The sequence below is a fragment of the Sabethes cyaneus genome, chromosome 3, assembly GCF_943734655.1.
Source record: "Sabethes cyaneus chromosome 3, idSabCyanKW18_F2, whole genome shotgun sequence".
NCBI classification, from domain to species: Eukaryota; Metazoa; Arthropoda; class Insecta; order Diptera; family Culicidae; genus Sabethes; species Sabethes cyaneus.
The window spans coordinates 142,896,670-142,919,408 of NC_071355.1; the positions used below are offsets into that span (position 1 = coordinate 142,896,670).

General features: G+C 40.4%; 1 protein-coding gene across 8 annotated transcripts in view; it reads right to left on the reverse strand.

Annotated features, from left to right (window-relative positions):
• Nucleotides 1–22,739, reverse strand: part of LOC128744759 (dual oxidase maturation factor 1) — an 80,031-nt gene that overhangs the window by 6,345 nt on the left and 50,947 nt on the right. For all 8 annotated transcript variants that reach the window (XM_053841983.1, XM_053841979.1, XM_053841982.1 and 5 more), the window contains exons 3-4: nt 18,174–18,204; nt 6,322–6,521 (exon numbers count right to left, since the gene is read on the reverse strand). In XM_053841983.1, the coding sequence (XP_053697958.1) occupies nt 6,322–6,486 (165 nt within the window). In that variant the 5' untranslated portion in view covers nt 6,487–6,521; nt 18,174–18,204. The remainder of the gene's footprint in view (nt 1–6,321; nt 6,522–18,173; nt 18,205–22,739) is intronic.

Here is a 22,739-nt window from a genome sequence, read left to right on the forward strand (position 1 = left end):
AGGGTGCCGTGTTTTGAATTTCCCTTGTTAGCGAAAAGCTGGCGCAGTAGGTCGGCTTCCATGCGTTGCATTCCCGGATGGCCCTTGTGCAGTTGAGTTAAGCACCTTTTCCGGTAAATCACAAGTCTGTCCTTCTTGACGATCGTGGAATCGCCGCAGCTTACTGTCTCGTGTGTCGAGCTTGGACGTTGGCCAGCCGTCTCGAACGAAGCTGTAAACGCTCCGAAAGACTTGATCAGATTTTGTAGCTTGTTGAACTATACTAAAAGTGAGAGGAAGAGAATTGACGCTACTAGTTACTACTGTCCTTAAAACTTTTTCCATGGTGGTGGACGCGACGACAAAATCTTTGTCCGGCTTGGCATGTTGGTTAATGAGCCTGGACAACACATCGGCATTCCCGAACTTGTCAGTCGAGACGTATTCCATGGAGAAATCCTAGTTGAGCAGAGTGAGGGCCCATCGTAGGAGCCGGTTGGCGGTGTAGATCGGGATCCCCTTTTTGGACTTAAAAATCCGTAGTAGCGGTGCATGGTCCGTTTGCAGCCTGAACCTCTTCCAAAACTTTTGGAATTTAGTGACTGCAAAAACTATCACCAGACCTTCACGATCCGGCTGGGAGTGTCGTTTCTCTGCAGCGTTGAGTGCTCGGGCAGCATACTGATTGACCTTGATTCTATTGTCAGGGAAGTTATATCTAATTGTTGCCCCGACTCCAACTGACGATGCGTCGGCGGACACTATAATCTCCTGCTTCGTGTCGTAATGCGTAAGCAAAAGATCGGAGGATAAAGTATCCTTGAATTTATTAAACGCCTGTTGGCATTCCGGAGTACCCCAGGAAGGAATGAACCCCGATGAGATCCGTTGGTAAAGGCATGCTCTTGATCGCTGCGATTTTTGTTGGATCTGGGCGAATACCATCTCGATCCAGCAAGAGACCCAAGTATCCAATCTGCACCTTCGCAAAAGGACACTTTTCAGAGCGTATAGCTGTGTGCAGGTCCCGTTGATGCTCCTCAGCGTCCTTGCCTCCGACGACGACATCATCCAAGTACCCAGAGGTACCCGGAAGTCCAGCCAGCATGGTATCGATCAGCTGTTGGAATGCCCCTGGTGCTGTCTTTACTCCGGGTGGAAACCTGTTGTATTGGTACATGCCCTTGATGGTGAGCATGCTGCGAGAACTTTCATCGACTTCCATTTGCAGAAACGCGTCGGACAAGTCGATTGTGCTGAATACGGTGCAGCCGGTCAGCTTGGATCAAATATCCTGAGGCAACGGGAGTGGATATTGATGGGACTGGAGCCGCACGTTGAGCCCAGTGGAGTTATCTCCACATATGCGTATGGTGCCATTCGCCTTCCTGACCACCACCATCGGAGCCGCCTACTCGCTGTAGTCCACTGGTGAAATAACGTTCAACCGTTCCAGTCGATCAAGCTTGTTGTCTACTGTTGGGAGCATGGCGTAGGAAACTGGTCTGTGAGGGCGGAAAACCGGTCGAAAAGATTCCTTGAGGACTAGCTTGACTTTGAATTTATTGCACAGCCCTAACATTGTACTGAAAAGCTTCGGGTACGCCTTCTGCAAAGAATTTTCATCAACTGGTACATCGCTAACCTGGTTACAAAAGTTGTCCATCGATAGACAGCAAAGGTTGAACTTGTCGATGAAGTCTATACCCAGCAGGTACAGGGAACATTTGGAGACGAAAATCCGACCCTTTGAGCCGAACTGTTCAACGTCACCTCACAAGCAAAATAATGCTGCAAGCAGGGATGGTTCTATCATTTTGACTGAATTTTGATTCATTTGACAGTAGTGCCCTAACCAAGCAAAATTTGACAAATTGATGTATAGGATATTTGTAGATAATAACTATATCTACAATTTTGCTGAATAAAGTGTTGCTGTACTTTTTGTAGTTACGGTGATGCAATGCTAGTACCTCATTAGTAACTAAATGAACGTTCATTTAGTTACTAAAGAGGTAATTGCATTAGAGCGCCGTAACTACAAAAGTTACAGCAACACTTCATTCTGCAAAATTGTAAATAATAACGAGTTCTACAAATGTCTCATACATAACTCTGTAAAATTTTGCTCGGCTGAGACGATAGTGTCAAATGAATTAAAATTGAGTTAAAATGATCGAAACATCTCTGGCTGCAAGTCGAGTTGCTCACCTGTAGCTGATTTGGCAATCTGTGTTGCAGGAATCGCTGTTGGTTGGCCTAGTTTTTTCCAGACCTGCTCGGACACGATGGTGATGTCCGATTTCGTATCCAGTTGCAGACGCACGGGAACTCCGTTGATTTCCAGCTGTACGAACCGTCGCTTGCTCTGGACGGTACCGATGGAAACGATGGTTTTGGTGGAATATTTACTGTTGCGTTGCTTCATTGGCTTGGACGAACACTTGGAACTGGAGTAGTAGCCCTCATTGTGATCAAACTGCCCGAAATCGCTGCATCGATGATTTCGGAAACTTCAGTGCTTTGAATAGTGCATTGCACCGCAGTTCCAACACGGCATTGTTGGTACTTTCTTCGCCTCTTCTGGCATTGATGGACGATTTCGCCTGTCTCTCGGCCGCTTCCGGAACTTGTTATGATGCTGTGGACCTCCCTTGATTGCTTGCACCTGTCCCGATGGGCCTTCTGTCATCGCCGTATCATTTTTTAAATCCATCAGCCTGTGACATTCTTCTATAATCGCCTCCAAGTTGACGTATGCGTTACTCTCTATTTTCGCCAACAGCCTGGTGCGCACATCGGCATCGCGCTCTCGTTTCATACTGCAAACAAACATGAGGCATTTGAACTGCTGCTCGGACATCTTCGCCAGTTCAAATTCTACGCACCTTTTGTTTTCCCGACATCCAAAAGTGACATAGCCTTCGGTCGGGGCTTTAGTAGTGCTGAGGGTACTGTACCGTTTCTTCACCGTTGACTCGGTGACCCCAAACAACGCTGTAAGCTTCTGGATCGTGACGTCGAACTTGTAGTCCTTGGGCGTCTTCGGCAGTATGTAACTCACGTACCGGTAATGTTCGTTGGTTCCTGGTGCTGCTGCTCTGTTCTGGTGGGCAGATTCGCGCTGTTGCTGGAGAAGCTGGTTTGTAACTGCTTGTTGTTGCTGCAAAATTTGGACGATGACAGCATCTGGTGATATTCCCGGGGGAAACATTGCCTGCTGGTGGGACTGCTGGTTCTGGCCGGGTGGATTGGCTCCCGGATGCTGATTTTGACCAGGCATACCGTTTCCCTGGTTTTGATTTTTCGGCTGCCCCTGATCCTCCATTTTGTTGCTCACTCACGACAAAACACTCACGACACTCGCGTTCTCGTTGCCACTGTCATAATGTGACGACGAGGTGGTGTGATAGATTAAATAAATATACTATACACTACGTTACAAGACTATAAAAAGACTTTATTTAAGACATATTAAAACGTGGTATTGCTCATCTGCCGGGAAAGAAAAGAATAATCTCGATGATGACGTGGCTTGACAATTGAGCGATGACACCAGTGGCATCAATCTGGATGACAGTTATCTGTCAACAGTGTGCCTTGTGGTAACTGCTGGGTTAGGGTTGCCAGTGTTCCCAAACCCAACAGCTTTCTTTGTTGAAGAAGGAAAAAATGATAATCCTGCTCTCCGACGAAAAGGTGTTCAACATCGATGCTGTGTCCATTACCCGCAAAGACTAGTTCATTTCATCGAAGAAATTTTAGTGCAGTTTGAGTCCCATGGATGGTATTAAAATCAATACCGAAGTGTATATTGGTATTTTGAAGGACCAAGTGGTTCCCTGGGTGAAGCCCAACTTCTCTGAGGTTCAATACGTTGTTCTATATTGAGATGGCACGCCATGTTATACGTCGAATCGGACCCAAGGAAGATGGATGAAAAACTTCAACTTTTTGTCTAGAGATTTGTGGCCCTCTAGCAGTCCGGATATCAACCCGTTATGTTATTCGATTTGGGAATATATTGAAGCACAAACCTACAAACATCTCACCGTAGTGTGAAAACCACAAAGTCCATCAAAACTAGTTGAAAATGGGATTTGAACGAAGTACCATAGGCTCAAAGGAAACAAACGCGAGCCTCTCTCGGACGGTAACCGCTGACGGCGACAAACTAGAATTGAAAGATAAGGTCGTGTATTTGAGATCGCTGGTGACCGCGGACAACAACGCTAGTAAGGAGATCCAGCGGCGTATTCAAGCGGGAAATCGGGTCTACTTTGCCTTTCGCAAAACGCTACGATCAAGAAGCATTCGCCGCCGTAATAAGCAGCCGATGTACAAACCCCTTATTAGATCAGTAGTTCAATGTGGACTTGAACGATGCCGGACGACAGTGCGACGAAAACAATTCTCTTTGACAACCCCACCGGTACTGGCAACAGGAGTGTTCAACGTGCAAGATGACAAGAAATCTGAGACGACTACAAAATTGGCGACGAGTAACCCAAGTTCGAGTTGAATGGAGACAACTGTTCGAAACAGCTCGAGCCACCATGGCTCTAGACTACTGACGACGACGACTACCACAAATTTTTACATTTTTTCCTGCCGCACCTTGTATTAAGGCTGTTGTTACCCAACCACCTAATAGGTTAACGACTGATTTGTAGAATTAGTGTCTAATCTCGACTGGGAGTTGAAAGTCACTAAAACAACAGTTACCTATATTTTACGATATTTATTCCATTTACGTTATGGCGTTTTAATACGTAGAGTATGTTGCTACTTCGTCGTAATTGCCTATTCCCGTCCTATTTAACACAAATTATTAAGAATATCAGCATTTTTGTGACATACAATGCAAAACTAGTTATTCCCTAACATTTTAGTTTGTTGTCTATCATACGCGATCAATCAAAGTGAGCAGAGATCTATTTAAATGCTTTTTATTATTAAAGAAGTCCTACCAGCCAAATTTCCTACGTTTTTTCGTGCGACGAAGAAGAAAGTGTCGACTACTCGTTTTAATTTCCGTCATTCATAAATGAAAATAACTCACGCAAGGCATTGTCCTTATTCTACAGCTAGAAAAATTTGCCTGACCTGCAGAAATTTTGCAGAATAACATTTGTCATGCCGTCCTACATAAATACATGCGCGTTAGCTTCGTAAACATTGTTGCGATTTTTAGTTCGGACGATGAAAAATTTTGATGGACGGATTTTAAAACGATACGACGAATAAAGTCAGTTGCGTAATTTCAATAAATCGCTTTTCAGTGATTTCAAAGTTCACGGATCGGAAGGTAAGTGGGTTTTAGTCAAATCAGCACAAGAACTTTTGGAGTATTCATTAAATCCATCCAACAAATGATGAAAATTACAGTGGCTTTACTTACTTCGACGGGAATTAGAAATAAACCCCAGCTCTATTTCTAATCTAATTGAATTGTTCAATTATTATTAATCATACAACCAACTTTGTCGTGTTTGAAAAGTTTATGCTTAAAAGAGAAATTCTGCGCCATTCCTTTGTTCAGAATTGGTAAGAACTAGAAATGATGTTAGAAACGTAGTTTTACTTTTAACTAATGACCATAATGAAAGCGTGTTATCAAACAACGCGACAAATTCATTTGGATGCCAATTGCAACATGCATGGATAAATGCTCTTCATAAAGGAAGAAAGCTAAGTGGAATGACTTACGATATTTTCTACTCGATGTCTTGACCTATCTCAATAAAGATATGAAATACACTTCATCTGTTCGATTCGCATAGTTGGCAATTTATTTTTAAAGAGAAGCATGAAATAGCTGTAATTACGGTTGATCGACTGGATACTTATTGGTTCTGTATATGGATTCATTAGGTGTGTAATCGTCCATTCGACTCACAGACTGTAATTGTACCGATTCGTGATGATGTTGTTCAATTCTCACACAAGGATTAGGATGACTGATTGAAAGGAAAATTTAGTCTTTTATTTCGCCATCGCTCCATTAACATCAGCCATTAATCCGTAAGTAGTCGTTAAATGGCAAAGTTTCGTTTCATGATTTACCTTTCATGAGTCGTGTTTTGTTTTGAGTCACCCTAGAGCAAGACAAGAATCATATGAGCACACTTTATAGGAGTATTTGTTCGGTGGAGTGGCGTTGTTGTTGATGTGTCTCGCTAGGTGGTTGACCGTGTTTCGATTCGCTCTCATCTTGATCGGAGATAGATGCAATGTTATGTATTTAAATCGCCGCGAAAGTGGTTCTTCGACATAAAAACCAACATCGTCGTTTACTTATGCAATGTAATGGACATTTAATAAAAGCTCCGAGGGGCTTACCTGTTTTCGTACACCGGGAAAGATGACCAGAAATGCCAGATAGATTGTGGCAAACATGACACAAACGGCCACAATTGAAACATCGCCTGTGACCGGGGTTCGGTTCGAGAACGAGTACAACGTGGGAGCTCCATCGTCTCGAAAGGCATCGAACCAACCCTTCATCGTAAGGGAAGGTCGGGATTCACGACGGCGGCAACCTGGAAACATGGCAAGAAAGTAAATAAATCATTAGAAAAAATTGGAAGGTGTGCAAGGTAATATTTTTGAAACAGGCAATACTCTAAGGAATTGAGAAGAAAATGACTTATTAATACAATAAAATAAAATGAAGACTCCCAAATATTGTTAAAGTTATATATTATACCGGGTTTATATTAAGCTTTTATGCTTCTTGTGATGAAAATGAATCTATCTTTGAACATGATCGACGACATCATCATTTGCATCGCTAGTTTTCCGACTACTTTATCAAACAACCAATTTGCATTTTCGCGAGTCCATTTCCATGAACTCCTTCTAGTCTCCAAGTAGGGGCAGAAAACATTCATCATCCCTAACGACACGATCATATTTCATCAGCAAATTCTCGTAGAACTTTCTTGAGCGTTTTCTGGCCTCCAAATTTGGTACGATTTATCTTTTAAAACTTCTCAAACTAGTGCTGTTTGTTTTCTGGACATTGTAGAGTTGCAAACCTCCTACCATTTTGGCCATGCTGTGAACGACAACTTTGGATTCCGTGTAAAAAGAGTTATCATTTTCGTATGAGTTTGTATGTATCGGCTGTCTTGACTTTTCTACTACTAGTGGGCTTTTCTACGATGATTTTCACTTTTCCAAATTGTTTGTGTAACTCAATTAAAAAAGCAATAAAAATATAACTTTAGAAAAGGCACAAGTCTTTAAATAAAGTTAACTTCGGTGCATTTTTACTGCGATGGTCTGCAAAGGAAAAACAGTATATTAAAATGACATTAATCTTTCAATTAAATTGCCATTCGCATTCGCATTCACAGTGTCATGATAAATAGCCATGAATTGAAACGAGCGGTGCAGGAGAAAAGGTGCCTGCGAAATTGTGTTCATCCGGCAGCAAACCCTCCGAGATAAAAAAAAGTCCTTGGGCGAAAAGTACTACACTGACTGGTTGTTAGTCGTTTAGCTAATAGTAGCAGTTTCTACCCAAAGACCGATTGTTCGTGAAACCAGTGGCGCAGAGGGGAGTGCAAAAAATAGAGGGCTGTTGTATCTATCTGAATACTAATGTGAGAATCACCTGCAGGAGTGCGTCGCGATTTACTGTGCACGAGCACCAGGCAGCCTCGTGTTTCCAAACGGTCAAATTGCACTCTGCACGCCTTTACCGAAGAGAAGTGTGCTTTCGTACGATCCCTACGAATACGCATGTTTAATCGCCGCAAATGTGTAAGCCAGAATAATTTATCGACGGTAATTTAGCATTAATTATAGCTGTTGGATTATGATTTGCTACATAGGACTGCCTATGCCACGAATTGGCCGTTCCTTCAGCAACCAACTAAAATTTTGTCTACAAGTGAAGATGTTTTGCTAGAAACCGGTGACTACTAGCTTTAATTATTTATGCAACAATTTGATGGCCAACAACAAGTTAAACCGCTTGGACAAAAAAGCATTTGGCAATATAAACTGCAAAGGGGTTACTGGATTGTCCTACCTTCACAACCAGTTTATGCGAAACGGTTGAATATTCCTGAATTTATATAAATTGTAAATCATTCATTGAATAAATTCATCCACATAGTCGATGCCCACAACTTCTCATCATAACATCAATATAATTCTAATTCACTTTTACCTTTTACCGAGAGAGTAAATGTTGATAAATTGTACATATTTAAGCTACTCCGTTCCGTCTCCGCTAGATATTCAATATCTTTTCATGACAATACCTGTTTCCCATTTTTCTTTTTCCTATGACTTGGCAACACGTTGACCTGTTCCAATTTTTAATTTTATAAACTTCCGTTATGCACAAAAAAGTTATAAAACTTTAAATTTGCAAAAACCAGGCAAACTGCAAAATTAATTATTTTGTGTTTCTATTGGCGATACCACTTCAATTAAATTCTGAACTAACAGAAAAAATATTTCAAAAAAATATTAATGAGTAGCGAAATAGTTAATCTTTCAAGTGTGTATAAGTTTTGCCTTTATTTATTAGTGAAATACCTAAATAGTTAGAATAAAATAAAACTTATGAATAAACCACAGCTCAAGATAAAAAGAAGAAGAAGAAGAAAAGTACGAAAAAATCAAATTTTCCAAAGCTCAAAAATCATAAATCACAACTATCAGCAAATTGCAGTACATATATATTAACCATCGGATGTTGAAATATTTTTCGATCAAGCTCTGCTTGACCTTAGCACTGGATCCAATTTGTAATTTCATCCATTTCATTCCTTGCCATGGTACTCGGCTCAAGTTGATTGGATTCGTTGTTTTTCTCGATTAGATTTCCAACTCAATCCAAGACAATACAGTGGCCTTACAGCATTTCAATAGAAGAAAAGCGTGAAGAGCGGTACCTATAGAGCGCTGAAAAATCCACGCTGTCTGTTTACTGAATGCAACAGCAGAAACATCAACGGCAATAATCGCGCAGTTCGATTGATGTCAAAGGCTTAATGAGTTGTGCTAAATTTTGCAGGCGACCTTCTTCAACATAATTGCTTGGCATGTCGATTTATTGGAAAAAATATTTTAAGTAAGTAGGTAAGTACAGATAATGCTTTGAACTACTGGTTTCGTTATTGGGATACAATGACCACATAGAATTTAAAAAATCACAATCAGTCAAATAACATGATAGAAGTGTTAACAATGATAAATGGCAAATTAATTGTAGATTTATAAAATCTATATTGCATTAATGTACGTTTAAAAAACGATATGTGAAAATACAACACCGCTCAACCAGTATCAGTGGTAGCAAAGCGGGTTTCACTTTATCTGGTAGTAATTTGAAGCGCTTCATTTGATTTTCATTAACGAATATGTATTGGATAACAGGACCGCCCAGTTAGCTTCGAGATACGATTCCGGTCTAACAAACCAGTCGTCGTATATTTGAGTCTCGGCTAAGCGGTGCTGTTAGATAGAATCAGTAGGATCGTTGCACTAGCCCCGTAACTGTCCTGTACTCTAATAGCCAGCAGAGAAGTCTGTCGATAAAGAAGCGTCAAGTTCTCGACAGGACGTTTATACTTATGTTTTTTTTAAATAAAAAACTATCAATTTACGTTGACTCAGTTACTGAACGACTCAATGAAGTTTGAAGTTTGCTTGGAAGATTTACAGGAATCCTCCGAATAAAGCGATGGGTGGTGCCGTACGCCGATCGCGATATCTCAGCTGTCCATTAGCCAATAAAGTTGGTTTTTGGTAGTTAACTAGATTATACCAAATATTAACAATGTACCAAAAATCAACTTTATTGATTAATGGACAACTAAGAAATCGCCGTGGGCGTACACCACCACCGACCGCCTTCTTCGGGGGACAGCTGTAGTTCTGATAATTAAACTGGTCGGTTCATATCTGAAATGAAGGTAAGAGATATTCAGCTACATTCATTTATTCCAAAGGTGACTATTATTTGTAGGGAATCAAAATATCATTGTTCAAACGCAGAAATAACCGACAAAAATGAAAAGCGATAAGCGAGTTATACTCTGTCTATAAAACAAACAGCCATAGCAACCAAAATGTATCGCGACAATAAATTGACAGGACAAAGAATTGTTCCTTCACATCAGTGAGCAAAATAACCTTCGGTGAAAATGCATTTTGATACACACTCGCTCTTACAAGCGCTTGTTGTTAGTGTTGCAGGTATACAATAAAATATGTGTTTGGCGCAAATCGACTGGTTGAAGACAATACTTTATCAATAATTTGAAACAAAAGGGACAAACAGCAAAAAGATTTACTTGCATTGACCCAAAGTCTGGTGTACAATGCTTACCACTGGTTAGTTACCAACGTTACATTGGTAACGCAGCTGTCGACACAGTATGACATGATTAGGATTGCTTTTGTTGCGTACAAAACGTATTGCATACAGCAGTGTAATTTTTTCGCAAGCAACAACATGGTTGTCATGAAACAACTGTTTATGTATGATAAACAGTCGTCCTCCATGCATGCCATGCCAACTTCCATGCAGTAGTGATAAACTTTCATCATATATTGTCGCAATATTTTGAAGTAGCGCCAATATCTTTCTCTGTTGTGCTTTCATGATTTTTGATTTGATTCTCTGATTATTTGTAACAAATTGCGATATATTTCGAGCAAGGAGCAACCAGTTGGACTGTAAGCTTACTTATATGCAAAAATACGGTATGTTTCGAAGAGCTTACTCTGTTTTAATCCGCTATATTTAGATTAACACGTTCAATTGAATCATACCCTGCTTTGAAGTTTATAAACAGATGAAAGTATAGACCTTATACAACAAGATGTCAAATTTATCAAATGTCGTTTTACACAATATTTTACACAAGACTTTGATAATCTATACCTATAAAGAAGGATTTCTGTCTGTCTGTCTGTCTGTCTGTCTGTCTGTTTGTCTGTCTGTCTGTCTGTCCGTATATTCCTTATAGAATCGAAAACTACTGAACCAATCGGCATGAAAATATGCATGTAGAAGTTTTTTGGGGCCAGGAAAGGTTTTAGTGATGGTTAGAAACCCCTCCCCCCACTAAGAGGGGGGGCTCCTATACAAATGAAACACAAATTTCTGCATAACTCGACAACTAATCAAGCAAATAGAAAAAAATTTGGCATGTGGGTGTTTTCGGTGACAAGAATTTATTCTATGGTAAATTGAGACCCCTCCCCTCTGTATAAGGAGAATTATAACTCCTCTCCTCTTTAAAAGGGGGGGCTTCCATACAAATTTCCTCATAACTCGAGAACTAATCAAGCAAATGGAACCAAATTTGGCATGTGAAGGTTTTCGAGGGCAAGGATATTTTCTATGGTAAATTAGGACCCCTCCCCACTTTAAGAGGGGGGGGGCTCCTGTACCAAAGAAACACAGTTTTCCTCATAACTTGAGAAGTAATTAAGCAAATGGAACCAAATTTGGCATGTGGGTGTTCTTGGCGACAAAAATTTTTTCTATGATGAATTGGGACCCCTCCCCGTTTTAGGAGGGGGGGATCCTATACACATGAAATACAAATTTCCTCATAACTGAAAAACTAATCAAGCAAATGGAACAAAATTTGGCATGTGAAAGTTTTCGAGGGCAAGAATATTTTCTATGGTAAATAAGGACCCCTCCCCACTTTAAGAGGGGGGGCTCCTATACAGACGAAATACAAATTTCCTCATAACTCGAGAAGTAATTAAGCAAATGGAACCAAATTTGGCATGTGGGTGTTCTTGGCGACAAAAATTTTTTCTATGATGAATTGGGACCCCTCCCCGTTTTAGGAGGGGGGGATCCTATACACATGAAATACAAATTTCCTCATAACTGAAAAACTAATCAAGCAAATGGAACCAAATTTGGCATGTAAAAGTTTTCTAGGGCATGAATATTTTCTATGGTGAATTAGAACCCCTCCCCACTTTAAGAGGGGGGGCTCCTATACAAACGAAATACAAATTTCCTCATAACTCGAGAACTAATCATGCAAATGGAACCAAATTTGACACGTGGGTGTTTTTGGAGACAAAATTTTTTTCTATGATGAACTGGGACCCCTCCACACTTTAGGAGGAGGGCTCCTATACAAATGAAGTAAAAATTTCCTCATAACTCGAGAGCTAATCAAGCAAATGAAACAAAATCTGGCATGTGAAAGTTTTCGAGGGCAAGAATATTTTCTATGATGAATTAGGACCCCTCCCAACTTTAAGAGGGGGGGTTCCTATACAAACGAAATACAAATTTCCTCACAACTCGAGAACTAATCAAGCAAATGGAACCAAATTTGGCACGTGGGTGTTTTTGGAGACAAAAATTTTTTCTATGATGAATTGGGACCCCTACCCACTTTAGGAGGGGGGGCTCCTATACAAATGAAAAACAAATTTCCTAATAACTCGAGAACTAATCAAGCAAATGGAACCAAATTTGACATGTAAGTGGTTTTGGATGCAAGATTTTTTTCTATGGTGAATTGAGACCCCTCTCTTCTTTAGAAAGCGAGTTATGACCCATCTCCCGTTTAAGAGGGTGGGCTTCCATACAAATGAAATGCAAATTTCCTCTTATCTCGAGAACTAATCAATCAAATGGAACCAAATTTGGCATGTGGGAGTTTTAGATGGCAGAAATTTTTTCTATGGTGAATTACGACCCCTTCTCCTTTTAAGAGGGGAGCTCCCATACAAATGAAATTCAAATTTCCTTATAACTTGAGAACTAATCAAGCAAATGGAACCAAAATTGGCAAGTGGGAGATTTTGGAGTCTTGAATTTATTTAACGATAGTTAGAGACCTCTCACCCCTGTGGTAGGGGGATGGACTCTCATACAAATAAAACAGAAATTTTTGCGAAACTCAAAAACTAATCGAACTCGAGAAATTCGTGACTCTTCCATAAAACATTAGTCAATACAAGACCACAAAAACTATCTATAGTAACACTAGATCATTCAGGACGAGACGGTCGCGAGTGTTGCCGGTGACCCGCCATCGGAAGCGCCGCCCACTGGGGGGCTTGCAAAACTCGAGATTGTGACAAAGATCATCCGAGATTCATGATTTATGTACAACACAGGTTAATTTGTGGCAATACGAAGTTTGTCGGGTCAGCTAGTCTTATATATAAAAATGGATTTCTGTCTGTTTGTCTGTCGGGATGTTCCTCATAGAATCAAAAACTACTGAACCAATAGGCGTGAAAATTTGCAAGTAGAGGTTTTTCGGGCCAGGAAAGGTTTTAGTGTTGGGTAGAGACCCCTCCCCCAACTAAGAGGTGGGGCTCCCATACAAATAAAACACAAATTTCTGCATAACTCGAGAACTAATCAAGCAAATAGAACAAAATTTGGCATGTGGGTGTTTTTGGTGACAAGAATTTATTCTATGGTAAATTGGGACCCCTCCACTCTTTAGACGAAGAATTAAGACTCCTCTCCCCTTTAAGAGGGGGGGCTTCCATACAAATGAAATCCAAATTTCCTCATAACTCGAGAACTAATCAAGCAAATGGAACCAAATTTGGCATGTGGGTGTTTTGGAGACAAAATTTTTTCTATGATGAATTGGGACCCCTCCCCACTTTAGGAGGGGGGGCTCCTATATAAATGAAATACAAATTTCCCCATAGCTCGAGAACTAATCAAGCAAGTGTAACAAAATTTGGCATGTGAAAGTTTTCGAGGGCAAGAATATTTTCTATGGTGAATTGGGACCCCTCCCCACTTTAAGAGGGGGGCTCCTGTACAAACGAAATACAAATTTCCTCATAACTCGAGAACTAATCAAGCAAATGGAACAAAATTTGGCATGTGGAGGTTTTTGGAGGCAAAAATATTTTCTATGGTGAATTAGGACCCCTCCCCATTTTAAGAGGGGGGCTTCTACACAAATGAAATACAAATTTCCTCATTATTCGAGAACTAATCAAGCAAATGCAACCATATTTGGCATGCGGGTGTTTTTGTAGGCAAGAGTATTTTCTATGGTGAATTAGAACCCCTTCCCACTTTAGTAGGGGGGGGCTCCTATACAAATGAAAACCAATTTCCTCATAACTCTAGAACTAATCAAGCAAATGGAACCAAATTTGACATGTAAGTGGTTTTGGACGCAAGATTTTTTTCTATGGTGAATTGAGACCCCTCTCCTCTTTAAAAAGCGAGTTATGACTCATCTCCCCTTTAATAGGGTGGGCTTCCATACAAATGAAATGAAAATTTCCTTATATCTCGAGAAATAATCAAGTAAATGGAACCAAATTTGGCATGTGGGGTTTTTAGGTAGCAGAGATTTTTTCTATGATGAATTAAGACACCTCCCCTGTTTAGGAGGGGGGGCTCCCATACAAATGAAATTCAAATTTCTTTATAATTTGAGAACTAATCAAACAAATAGAACCAAATTTGGCATGTGGGAGATTTTAGAGTCTTGAATTTATTTTATGATAGAGACCTCTCACCCCTGTGGTAGGGGGATATGGACTCTCATACAAATAAAACAGAAATTTTTGCGAAACTCAAAAACTAATCGAACTCGAGAAATTCGAGACTCTTCCATAAAACATTAGTGAATAACAAGACCACAAAAACTATCTAAAGTAACACTAGATCATTCAGGACGAGACGGCCGCGAGTGTTGCCGGTGACCCGCCGTCGGAAGCACCGCCCACTGGGGGGAGGCAATTCCCCGCAGAAATTACTACTGTGTAGGTTTATTTGTTTTCCTAGGTCTACCTGGGTTTCCTGGCACGAGCGATAGCGAGTAAGGAGAGGATCGCGAAATGGTACTTTCCACAAAAAAGTTCTCCGTGAAATGGTACATTCGGCTTAAGGTTTTTCGTAAAATGATATTCGGCGAAATGTTGTACAATCATGGCGAATATTACTATCCGCTTTCTGGCTATGTAATGATGGGACAGGGGAGTTGTTTTGTATTTTACTGTGAGGAAAAATTGCAAATTTGTATATTAAACTACCCATTCCTGGTAACTAATAAGCATTAACATAAGCAGCAAATCAGTATATCTGGCATTTTCTACTGCGTTGTTTCTACGTTGTTGTATATTAGCTTTTTGACTGCATAGGTGTTGTAAATTGGCATCCAAAATTGTATTCAAATTCTTCGTGTAATTAGCTGTAAATTAGCATTGTCAGCACTATAAGAAGGTTATCAGTAAAGTAGCTGTATATTTTGCCAAAATAGCATTTAAGTAGCATTTAAGACGACTTAAATGCTTATTGGCCTACATTTGAATAGCATTGGTGATGCTTATTGGTTACCTGGGATGCTTTCATAGTTACGTAACTGCCAAAATGAATCATCTAAGGTTGAACTCCTCAGAAACTTGCAAAACTCGAGATTGTGACAAATATCATCCGAGATTCATGATTTATGTACAACACAGGTTAATTTGTAGCAATACGAAGTTTGTCGGGTCAGCTAGTATTGATATATTTTGAAAGGTTGAAATTAACCACAAATGGAAAAAAATTGTTTTGGCTTTGGATTACGCAGAGCAAACTGACACTGTTCTGGTTTAGAATTCCAATTTCACTACTATGCTAATGCGGGTGCTAAGAATCATCTTTGGCGGAGTGCAAGAGAACGGCGTATGGAGGCGAAGAATGAACCACGAGCTCACGCGTCTCTACGGTGAACAAAGTATTCAGAAAGTGATTAAAGCTGGACGGATACGTTGGGCAGGACATGTTGCTAGAATGCCGGATAACTGTCCTGCAAAAATGGTTTTCGCATCGAATTCGGTAGGAACAAGACGAAGAGGGGCACAGCGAGCAAGGTGGCAAGACCAGGTGGAGCAAGATCGGGCGATGGCGAGCGCTGGGTGCCCGCGGAACTGGAGACCAGCTGCTAAGGACCGAAATAGATGGAGTAATTATACTGTGCAGGCCTTGTCGTAAGACGTTAGGCCAATTAAGCTTTTATCATAAACTAAACATTGTATTAAAACATTTTTTCGTATTGCTGATATACGTTTAGAGAACTTAAGAAGTATCATAAAGACAACATTTTATTTCTCGTCTGCACGTGTTCTTTCTTTTTGTTTTCACATACTATGTTTTATTTACAATCTCAAAAACTACAAAAAGTTTCTCTAAATATATGAAATATATCTAATGTAATTGTCTTACACTACTTTTAAAACAATGTCTACTAACATGAAAATCAAACACATCCAAATTCTTCCAATCCTTATCCAATTCAACAGACTAAAACACTTCTCCAGTGTATGGTTTTGACCAAACGCTGACTGTTCTATGTCCAACAGTTAGGATTAACAAACGTTGGCGGGAGCGACGCTCTGGAGTTATCAAGTTATCAAGGAGCTATCATATCACAACGAGCGCTTGGAAAGGGTACATGCTGTTAAAGATCTAGGAGTGCTACTCGACTCGAATCTCAACTACTCCTATATTATACCCAAGGCCAATCAGAATTTGGGCTTTATATTTCGATTGGATAAAGAGTTCAAAGATACGCACTGTTTACGTGCTTTGTACTATTCTATTGTACGGCCTATCTTAGAATACGTAGCTGCAATTTGGAGTCCTTACACTGGAATTTGATCTTCCAGACTAGAAGCAGTTCACTCTTCGTCAGGAAAGTTTTGCTGGGCGAATTGGACTCTCCAAATATCCTCGCTCAAATTAACATAAATGCTGCTCCGCATGCCCTCCGCAGGCAGAATTTCTTCAACCGGACTTCAGAAGAACCGATTACGGATAAAATGAGCCAATAGGATGCTGTTGTCAGATGAATTATTGTTAAGAAATATAGCAAATATCGGTTTCGGTCGGTTTCGCGGACAAACTGGCGGGGCTGATCAGAGCTTCCTTGGAGCGAGGGATGTGTTACGTGCGTGTTTCGGGGACACTTGCGGGTTCTTGCGAATTTCACAGAGGGTTGCGGTAAGCGGATGGACTGTCCTGTTTGTTATTCAACATTGGAACATTGCTATTGAAGGTGTAATCTGGCGAGCGGGTATCGAAACAAGAGTAACCTACTCCTAGCCTTCGTAGACGACCTCGTTATAATTACCAGAAACCTTGGGACGGCGGAGGCAGTCTACGCCAGACTTAAGACGGAGGCAAGGAGGATTGGGTTACAAATCAATAGGTAGCTAGAAAACCAAACTTAGTTAGAGAACTTAGTTATGCACTTAAGGTGAAATTAGCAGTCATCGATTCTGTCAATTTTAAAAGCAGTTTTTTTGTTTGAAACAAAAATTCTGTTCATGAAAATCTATTCGCTGTGTTCAGATTGGCAAGAAGAATGCAGCATTAGTATTTTTACAAACAGAAGCCCGCTTTTGGGTCCAAAAACTGCTTCCAAAATTGAGCTCTCCGACGAAAACTTAATGACTGCTAGTTTCCCGTTAACATATTACGCGAATTTTACAGGAGGCAAATTAGATAATCTCTGTATCAACACAGGCTATGAGGTAACGCAAATTAAATATTTGAATACTGGTACTTATATTTTATATATTTTTTATTTAACTAAGGTTTCAATAGGCTCAGTTCTCAACTAACTAATCACTGGACAATCTGTTTTTCAAACGATAAAACCAAGTCATTGAAATTTCATACAGTAGAGTTAACCTTATTGTCATGCGAAATAACATGTTTTAAGTGGTCAGTACGCTACATAGGTACAACGCTCATTTAAATCGTTGCATTATACGTTACATTAATTATCCGTACCTAGTGCTCATAATTGTTTTTCCGTTTCACGTAGTTTACATTTTGGGCCATGAACGAGGAACAACATTCACCACCAACGCTGTTTTACTGGAAATGATGCTTTCGAGGCTTTTGTTTCCGCGCTTAGTTTGCTATGAAATATGTTATTATAGTGATGATGATGATGATGGCAATGATGACGGCTTAATATTTACATGTATGCTTTACGGTAAGCCAGTTTCAGAAAAACCCCGGAGACCTAATTAACTAATTAACGAAGTGGTTATTAAATTAGGTACGATCAATTCGCCACAAATAAAATGATCCGGTTCGTGCGTGGGAAAGAAGACAACTCAAGGAGAAACAGAACTTTGGATGTGTAGGAATATTTATAAATGTAGAATGCTGTGGGTTGCAATTTCTTTGTTACGATACTTACAGTTTTATAGCAGATGATCTGCCAGGATTATCTGGAATGATTGAAAAAATAAAAATTAGATATTTAAATAATGCGTCTGTGGTTACTTATGCAAATATATTGCTAAAAGAAATGTATAGCAATATTACTTTTTTAACTGTTAAAGCCTAACAAAGCAAAGCCAGGTGTTACATTCTGCTTTCGAAACTTCACCTTCTGTTTTTATTTAAGAGACTTCGCAGCCAGATGTTAGAGTACAAGTACAATTGTTGGGCCAGTCAGTGTTACGATCCTATAGACTCTAACAGCCTTTCCCAGCAGAAACTCGATCTTACGATTACCACCAGATGAAAAAAAAACTGTTCAACTGATTATGATTTATGTTAACGTATTGGACGTTTTACCCCCAAAACAATTCCAAATATTAATTTTATCATTTTCTTTTCAGTAAATCAGTGTACAAAACAAATTAGCGCTCTACGTTAATTCAATATAGGGTTGCGGCACTAATGCTTCAGCCTGTTTTTATTTTGGGCCTACCCTGTGTTCTCCGCATCCTAGGGGGAAAATGATCACTAATTCTTACAAATATACTCTATTGTGTTTGCACATTCGTTTCGTGGTGATAAATTGGTCCTTCAGGTAGATACAGGTGACATAGAAACAGAGTAGGCCCAATAATTAGAAGCATGCCGGAAATACCAACCAATGCCCTAGCTAGCACACTGGCCAACACGATTTGGGCAACTATTGAAATCCGCAAAAATATAAAATCTTTTTAGCTATTAAGGCGAGATTTAAAAAATAAAATATATAAATACTAAAAATATAATTTTTGCGAAGGACGAAATATACATATTTTATAAAATACTTTTCGACGAATGGTGAATCAACCAAATGTAAACACACCAGATGAGAGCTGGGGTTTCTATGCTAGTCTAGCAAAAACTAACTTACACTAGGTTTGTTTATGTTTGGCTTATTGACCCTTATAAATGTTGGTTGAGACTTGCATTTTATCTTAAACCAGTTGACGTACAATTTTTGTATAAATCGAATGCCAACGATAATGCAAAAATGCATAATGATTTGATCTGTGGAACAAGTCTAAGAAAAATTATTTTTAGTAATATAAACATATATTTAAATTTCATTGACCCCAACGAGGTTCAGTGAACTTAATTACCCTAACACAAAAATTTCAGAGTTTTGTCATTCTGTTGCGAACATCTATGCCCCATGCATAATGCGCCGCCATACAATCCAATGCGCGCGATCAAGCCGCTGCTGGTTGTGTGCGTTAAAGAGTGGCATGGAACACAAATGAGTCAATATGACGTAAAAATAGGTAGAATGACCGAGCTCATGTTTCATTCGATACCGTGTAGCGACATTTGCCAAGGCTTTTCGGCGTGCTGTAAAGGTTGTATACATCGTACACCCATCTACCGCTATCGCTCAAACCGGCCCAAAGGAACCGGCTGCCGATGACGTCGTTGGCCTACGCCGCCTTATTTGCGGAACTCCGTTTCGAACGAGTTTGCTTCGGGTCGCATTTATATAGCTAGCTAGGCGTCTCGGTTTTCTGGTCTCCTTTTTCGCATCGTCGCCGCCGCCGCCGCCGATTCGCGCCGGAATCACTTTCGATAATGATCAATTGTAATCGTTTTAAATACGCGCTTTTGATGCCGATTTGAACTCCGGCTGTGGCACGTTGAGTTTAAATATTGTTGTGGAAACACGTAGTTGCGTCATTTCGATTGGTGTTTCCGTTATTTCTTACGTGCTTTGTGGATGAACGACAATCTGCACTTTGCCGCTATAAAATAGTACCGCTGTGCTGGGCTGCTTTGCCCACAAACAAAATTTTAAACACATCGTTCTAGTGCATGCCAAATTATGATGGTCTTTAAATTAAGTAGACAGTTTATCATACAAAAAAATCTAGGCATCCAGAAGATTTGCTATCTCAGACAAATACCTACGTTAATGTTTAAACAATAATTGCATCAATGCGTAACGATAGTAGATCTACCTGTACAAAGTAGCCCGGTATGACAGTCTTTGGCGTTGGATCATGGGTGAACGACTGAACCAATAAATTGAGGGAAAGACAAAATCAAGGATCCTGTTTGGATCGATGTCCGGTTGCTCGTAAACTTCGTAAAATTAATTTATTGTATTATGCTATTTTAACGATATGCTTGATTGAGAATGCCAGATTATAGGTATGTTTATTTGACTTGATTGATTTATATGCAACAAAATACATGTATTATAATACAAGAAGAGAATATATACTGTTTACAACTATACGAAATAAGAAGGAGAAACAACAAATCCGAAAGAAGAAATATGTGCACGCTCATCAATTAAATTCACAAAAACTTGCAAAATAATTTTTTTAAATGTAGGTTTATTAGGTATTAACAATAAATTTTGCTCCAAAAAAGTTAGACGTATCTTGTTGTTCATTTAATATCGTTATTGTAATATATTACGCTCCCTGTTGGCCTAATAAGTCAGTCGTCGTATGTTCGAAACTCGCCTGGGAGAGGCTGTTAGAGTCAGCAAAGCTACTGTCTCAAGTCGGAAGTAGATTACCGGTCTGATTAGTGTTTTGTACATCGTCAGCGGTGTATGCTCCTTAATTAAAGCGTCTTGCAGAGGGAAAAGTAGGCTCGATTTCCAACATGGATGCGTAGTTGAATCTCTTTACTCATATTATTGTCGGCGGTGATCAGAGATCCAAAAATGGGGCTTTCAGACGGTAGGGTGAAGGAGAAGAAAGAGACATTTAGTAGTATTTGTAACGAAAAATCAGTAATGGATGTCAAACTATAAAACCCAACCACACCGAACAATGGGATTTGTTTTTGGAAATTTACATCATACTTGATCACGATTGGTCGATTTTCGATTCCACCTACACCATGATGAAATGTCTTCAATGCACTAACACTCTTCTAACCAACATAGATTCGCGGCTGGTTGCTCCGTGACGACGAACCGACTTGACTTCACTTCTAATTGCATTAGTGAAATGGAGCACAAAGTGCAAGTAGACGTGACATATACTGAGTTGAAAGCTGCCTTCAATTTCATCAATCATCGCATACTGCTTAATAAAATAAAACGATCGAGTGTTTGTCGCAACAGTTTGTCACATGGTTACGTTCGTATTTGTGCGACAAGGTCTGGTGACTTGGCTCTGGTGTGCCGCAAGGCAGTAAATTAGGACCACTCTGCCCTTGAAAGAGGTTGCAGATTGGTTTATACTGGCGATTTTGAAATCTTCTTGACGATTCGTTTCATCGAGGATTGTCTTCAACTTCTACTTCAGCAACTTGGACAGGTATGTTTGTAAATTGGTGCAGAGTGAATAGCTTGACTATCAGCGTCTCCAAATGCGAGGTTGAGGCCGCGTACAGAGTAAACGCGACTCGACTTCGCTCTCATGTTGCTAAATACACAGCCTTGCTTCGGGCGCAAAAGGGCTGCGCGTATAACTACAGCAAGAAATGTCGCGTCGCGTCGCATGTCGCTTGCACTCTGGCGGTACCCTAAGACGTTGCTCCGAATCAAATCGCCTATAGTTTTTGACTACAAAATTGACCAGGTACCGCACAACGATAATCTCAAAAGCGACTCGCCAGTTATGATTTATTGCAAAAAATGAACGATATTTTTATTCTAGAGCACTATTCTCAAAAATATATGCATGCATTTGAACTCCACATCACCTCTATTGAAACCTCTGGATTGAACGAGAAGTTACTTACTATGGGCTCCACAAGCAATTGCGGTCGAGCAGACTAAGTCCCCGTACAAAGTGCACCCTGTACAAGACGCTAATTAGACCGGTTGTTCTCTACGGGCATGAAACATGGACAATGCTCGAGGAGGACCTGCGAGTGCTCGGAGCTTTCGAACGACGAGTGCTAAGAACGATCTTCGGCGGCGTACAGGAGAACGGAGTATGGAGGCGGAGGATGAACCATGAACTCGCACAGCTCTATGGCGAACCCAGTATCCAGAAGGTGACTAAAGCTGGACGGATACGATGGGCAGGGCATGTTGCAAGAATGCCGGACAACTACCCTATAAAGATGGTGTTCGCCTCAAATCCGGTAGGAACCAGACGACCAGGTGCGCAGCGAGCAAGATGGTTAGACCAGGTGGAGCGAGATCTGGCGGAGAGTACTCGGTGTCCGAGGAATTGGAGCCCTCAACCAGGTTACATGGAAAAACTTTGTTCAACAGGTTTGTCTTAGGACAGCAAGCCACCTAAGTAAGTAAGTACTGGATTGAACGAGTGCAGAGGAAGTTCACATGATTCACCCTGCGTAGTTTACATTGGCGCGACCTGGAAAACTGACATCCGTGTCCCGATCCCTGTAGCTTGCTATATTGGAACGTCGACGCCAAATTCAACAAACCTTATTTGGGGCAAAACTGTTACACGGCAATATTTATTCACCGCAAATACTTTCGTTAGTGGATTTTTGGCGCAGTACAAAGGACCCTGCGACCATCCTCACTGCCGGCCAACCGCTTTCATCGCACTGAATTTGGCCGCAATTAACC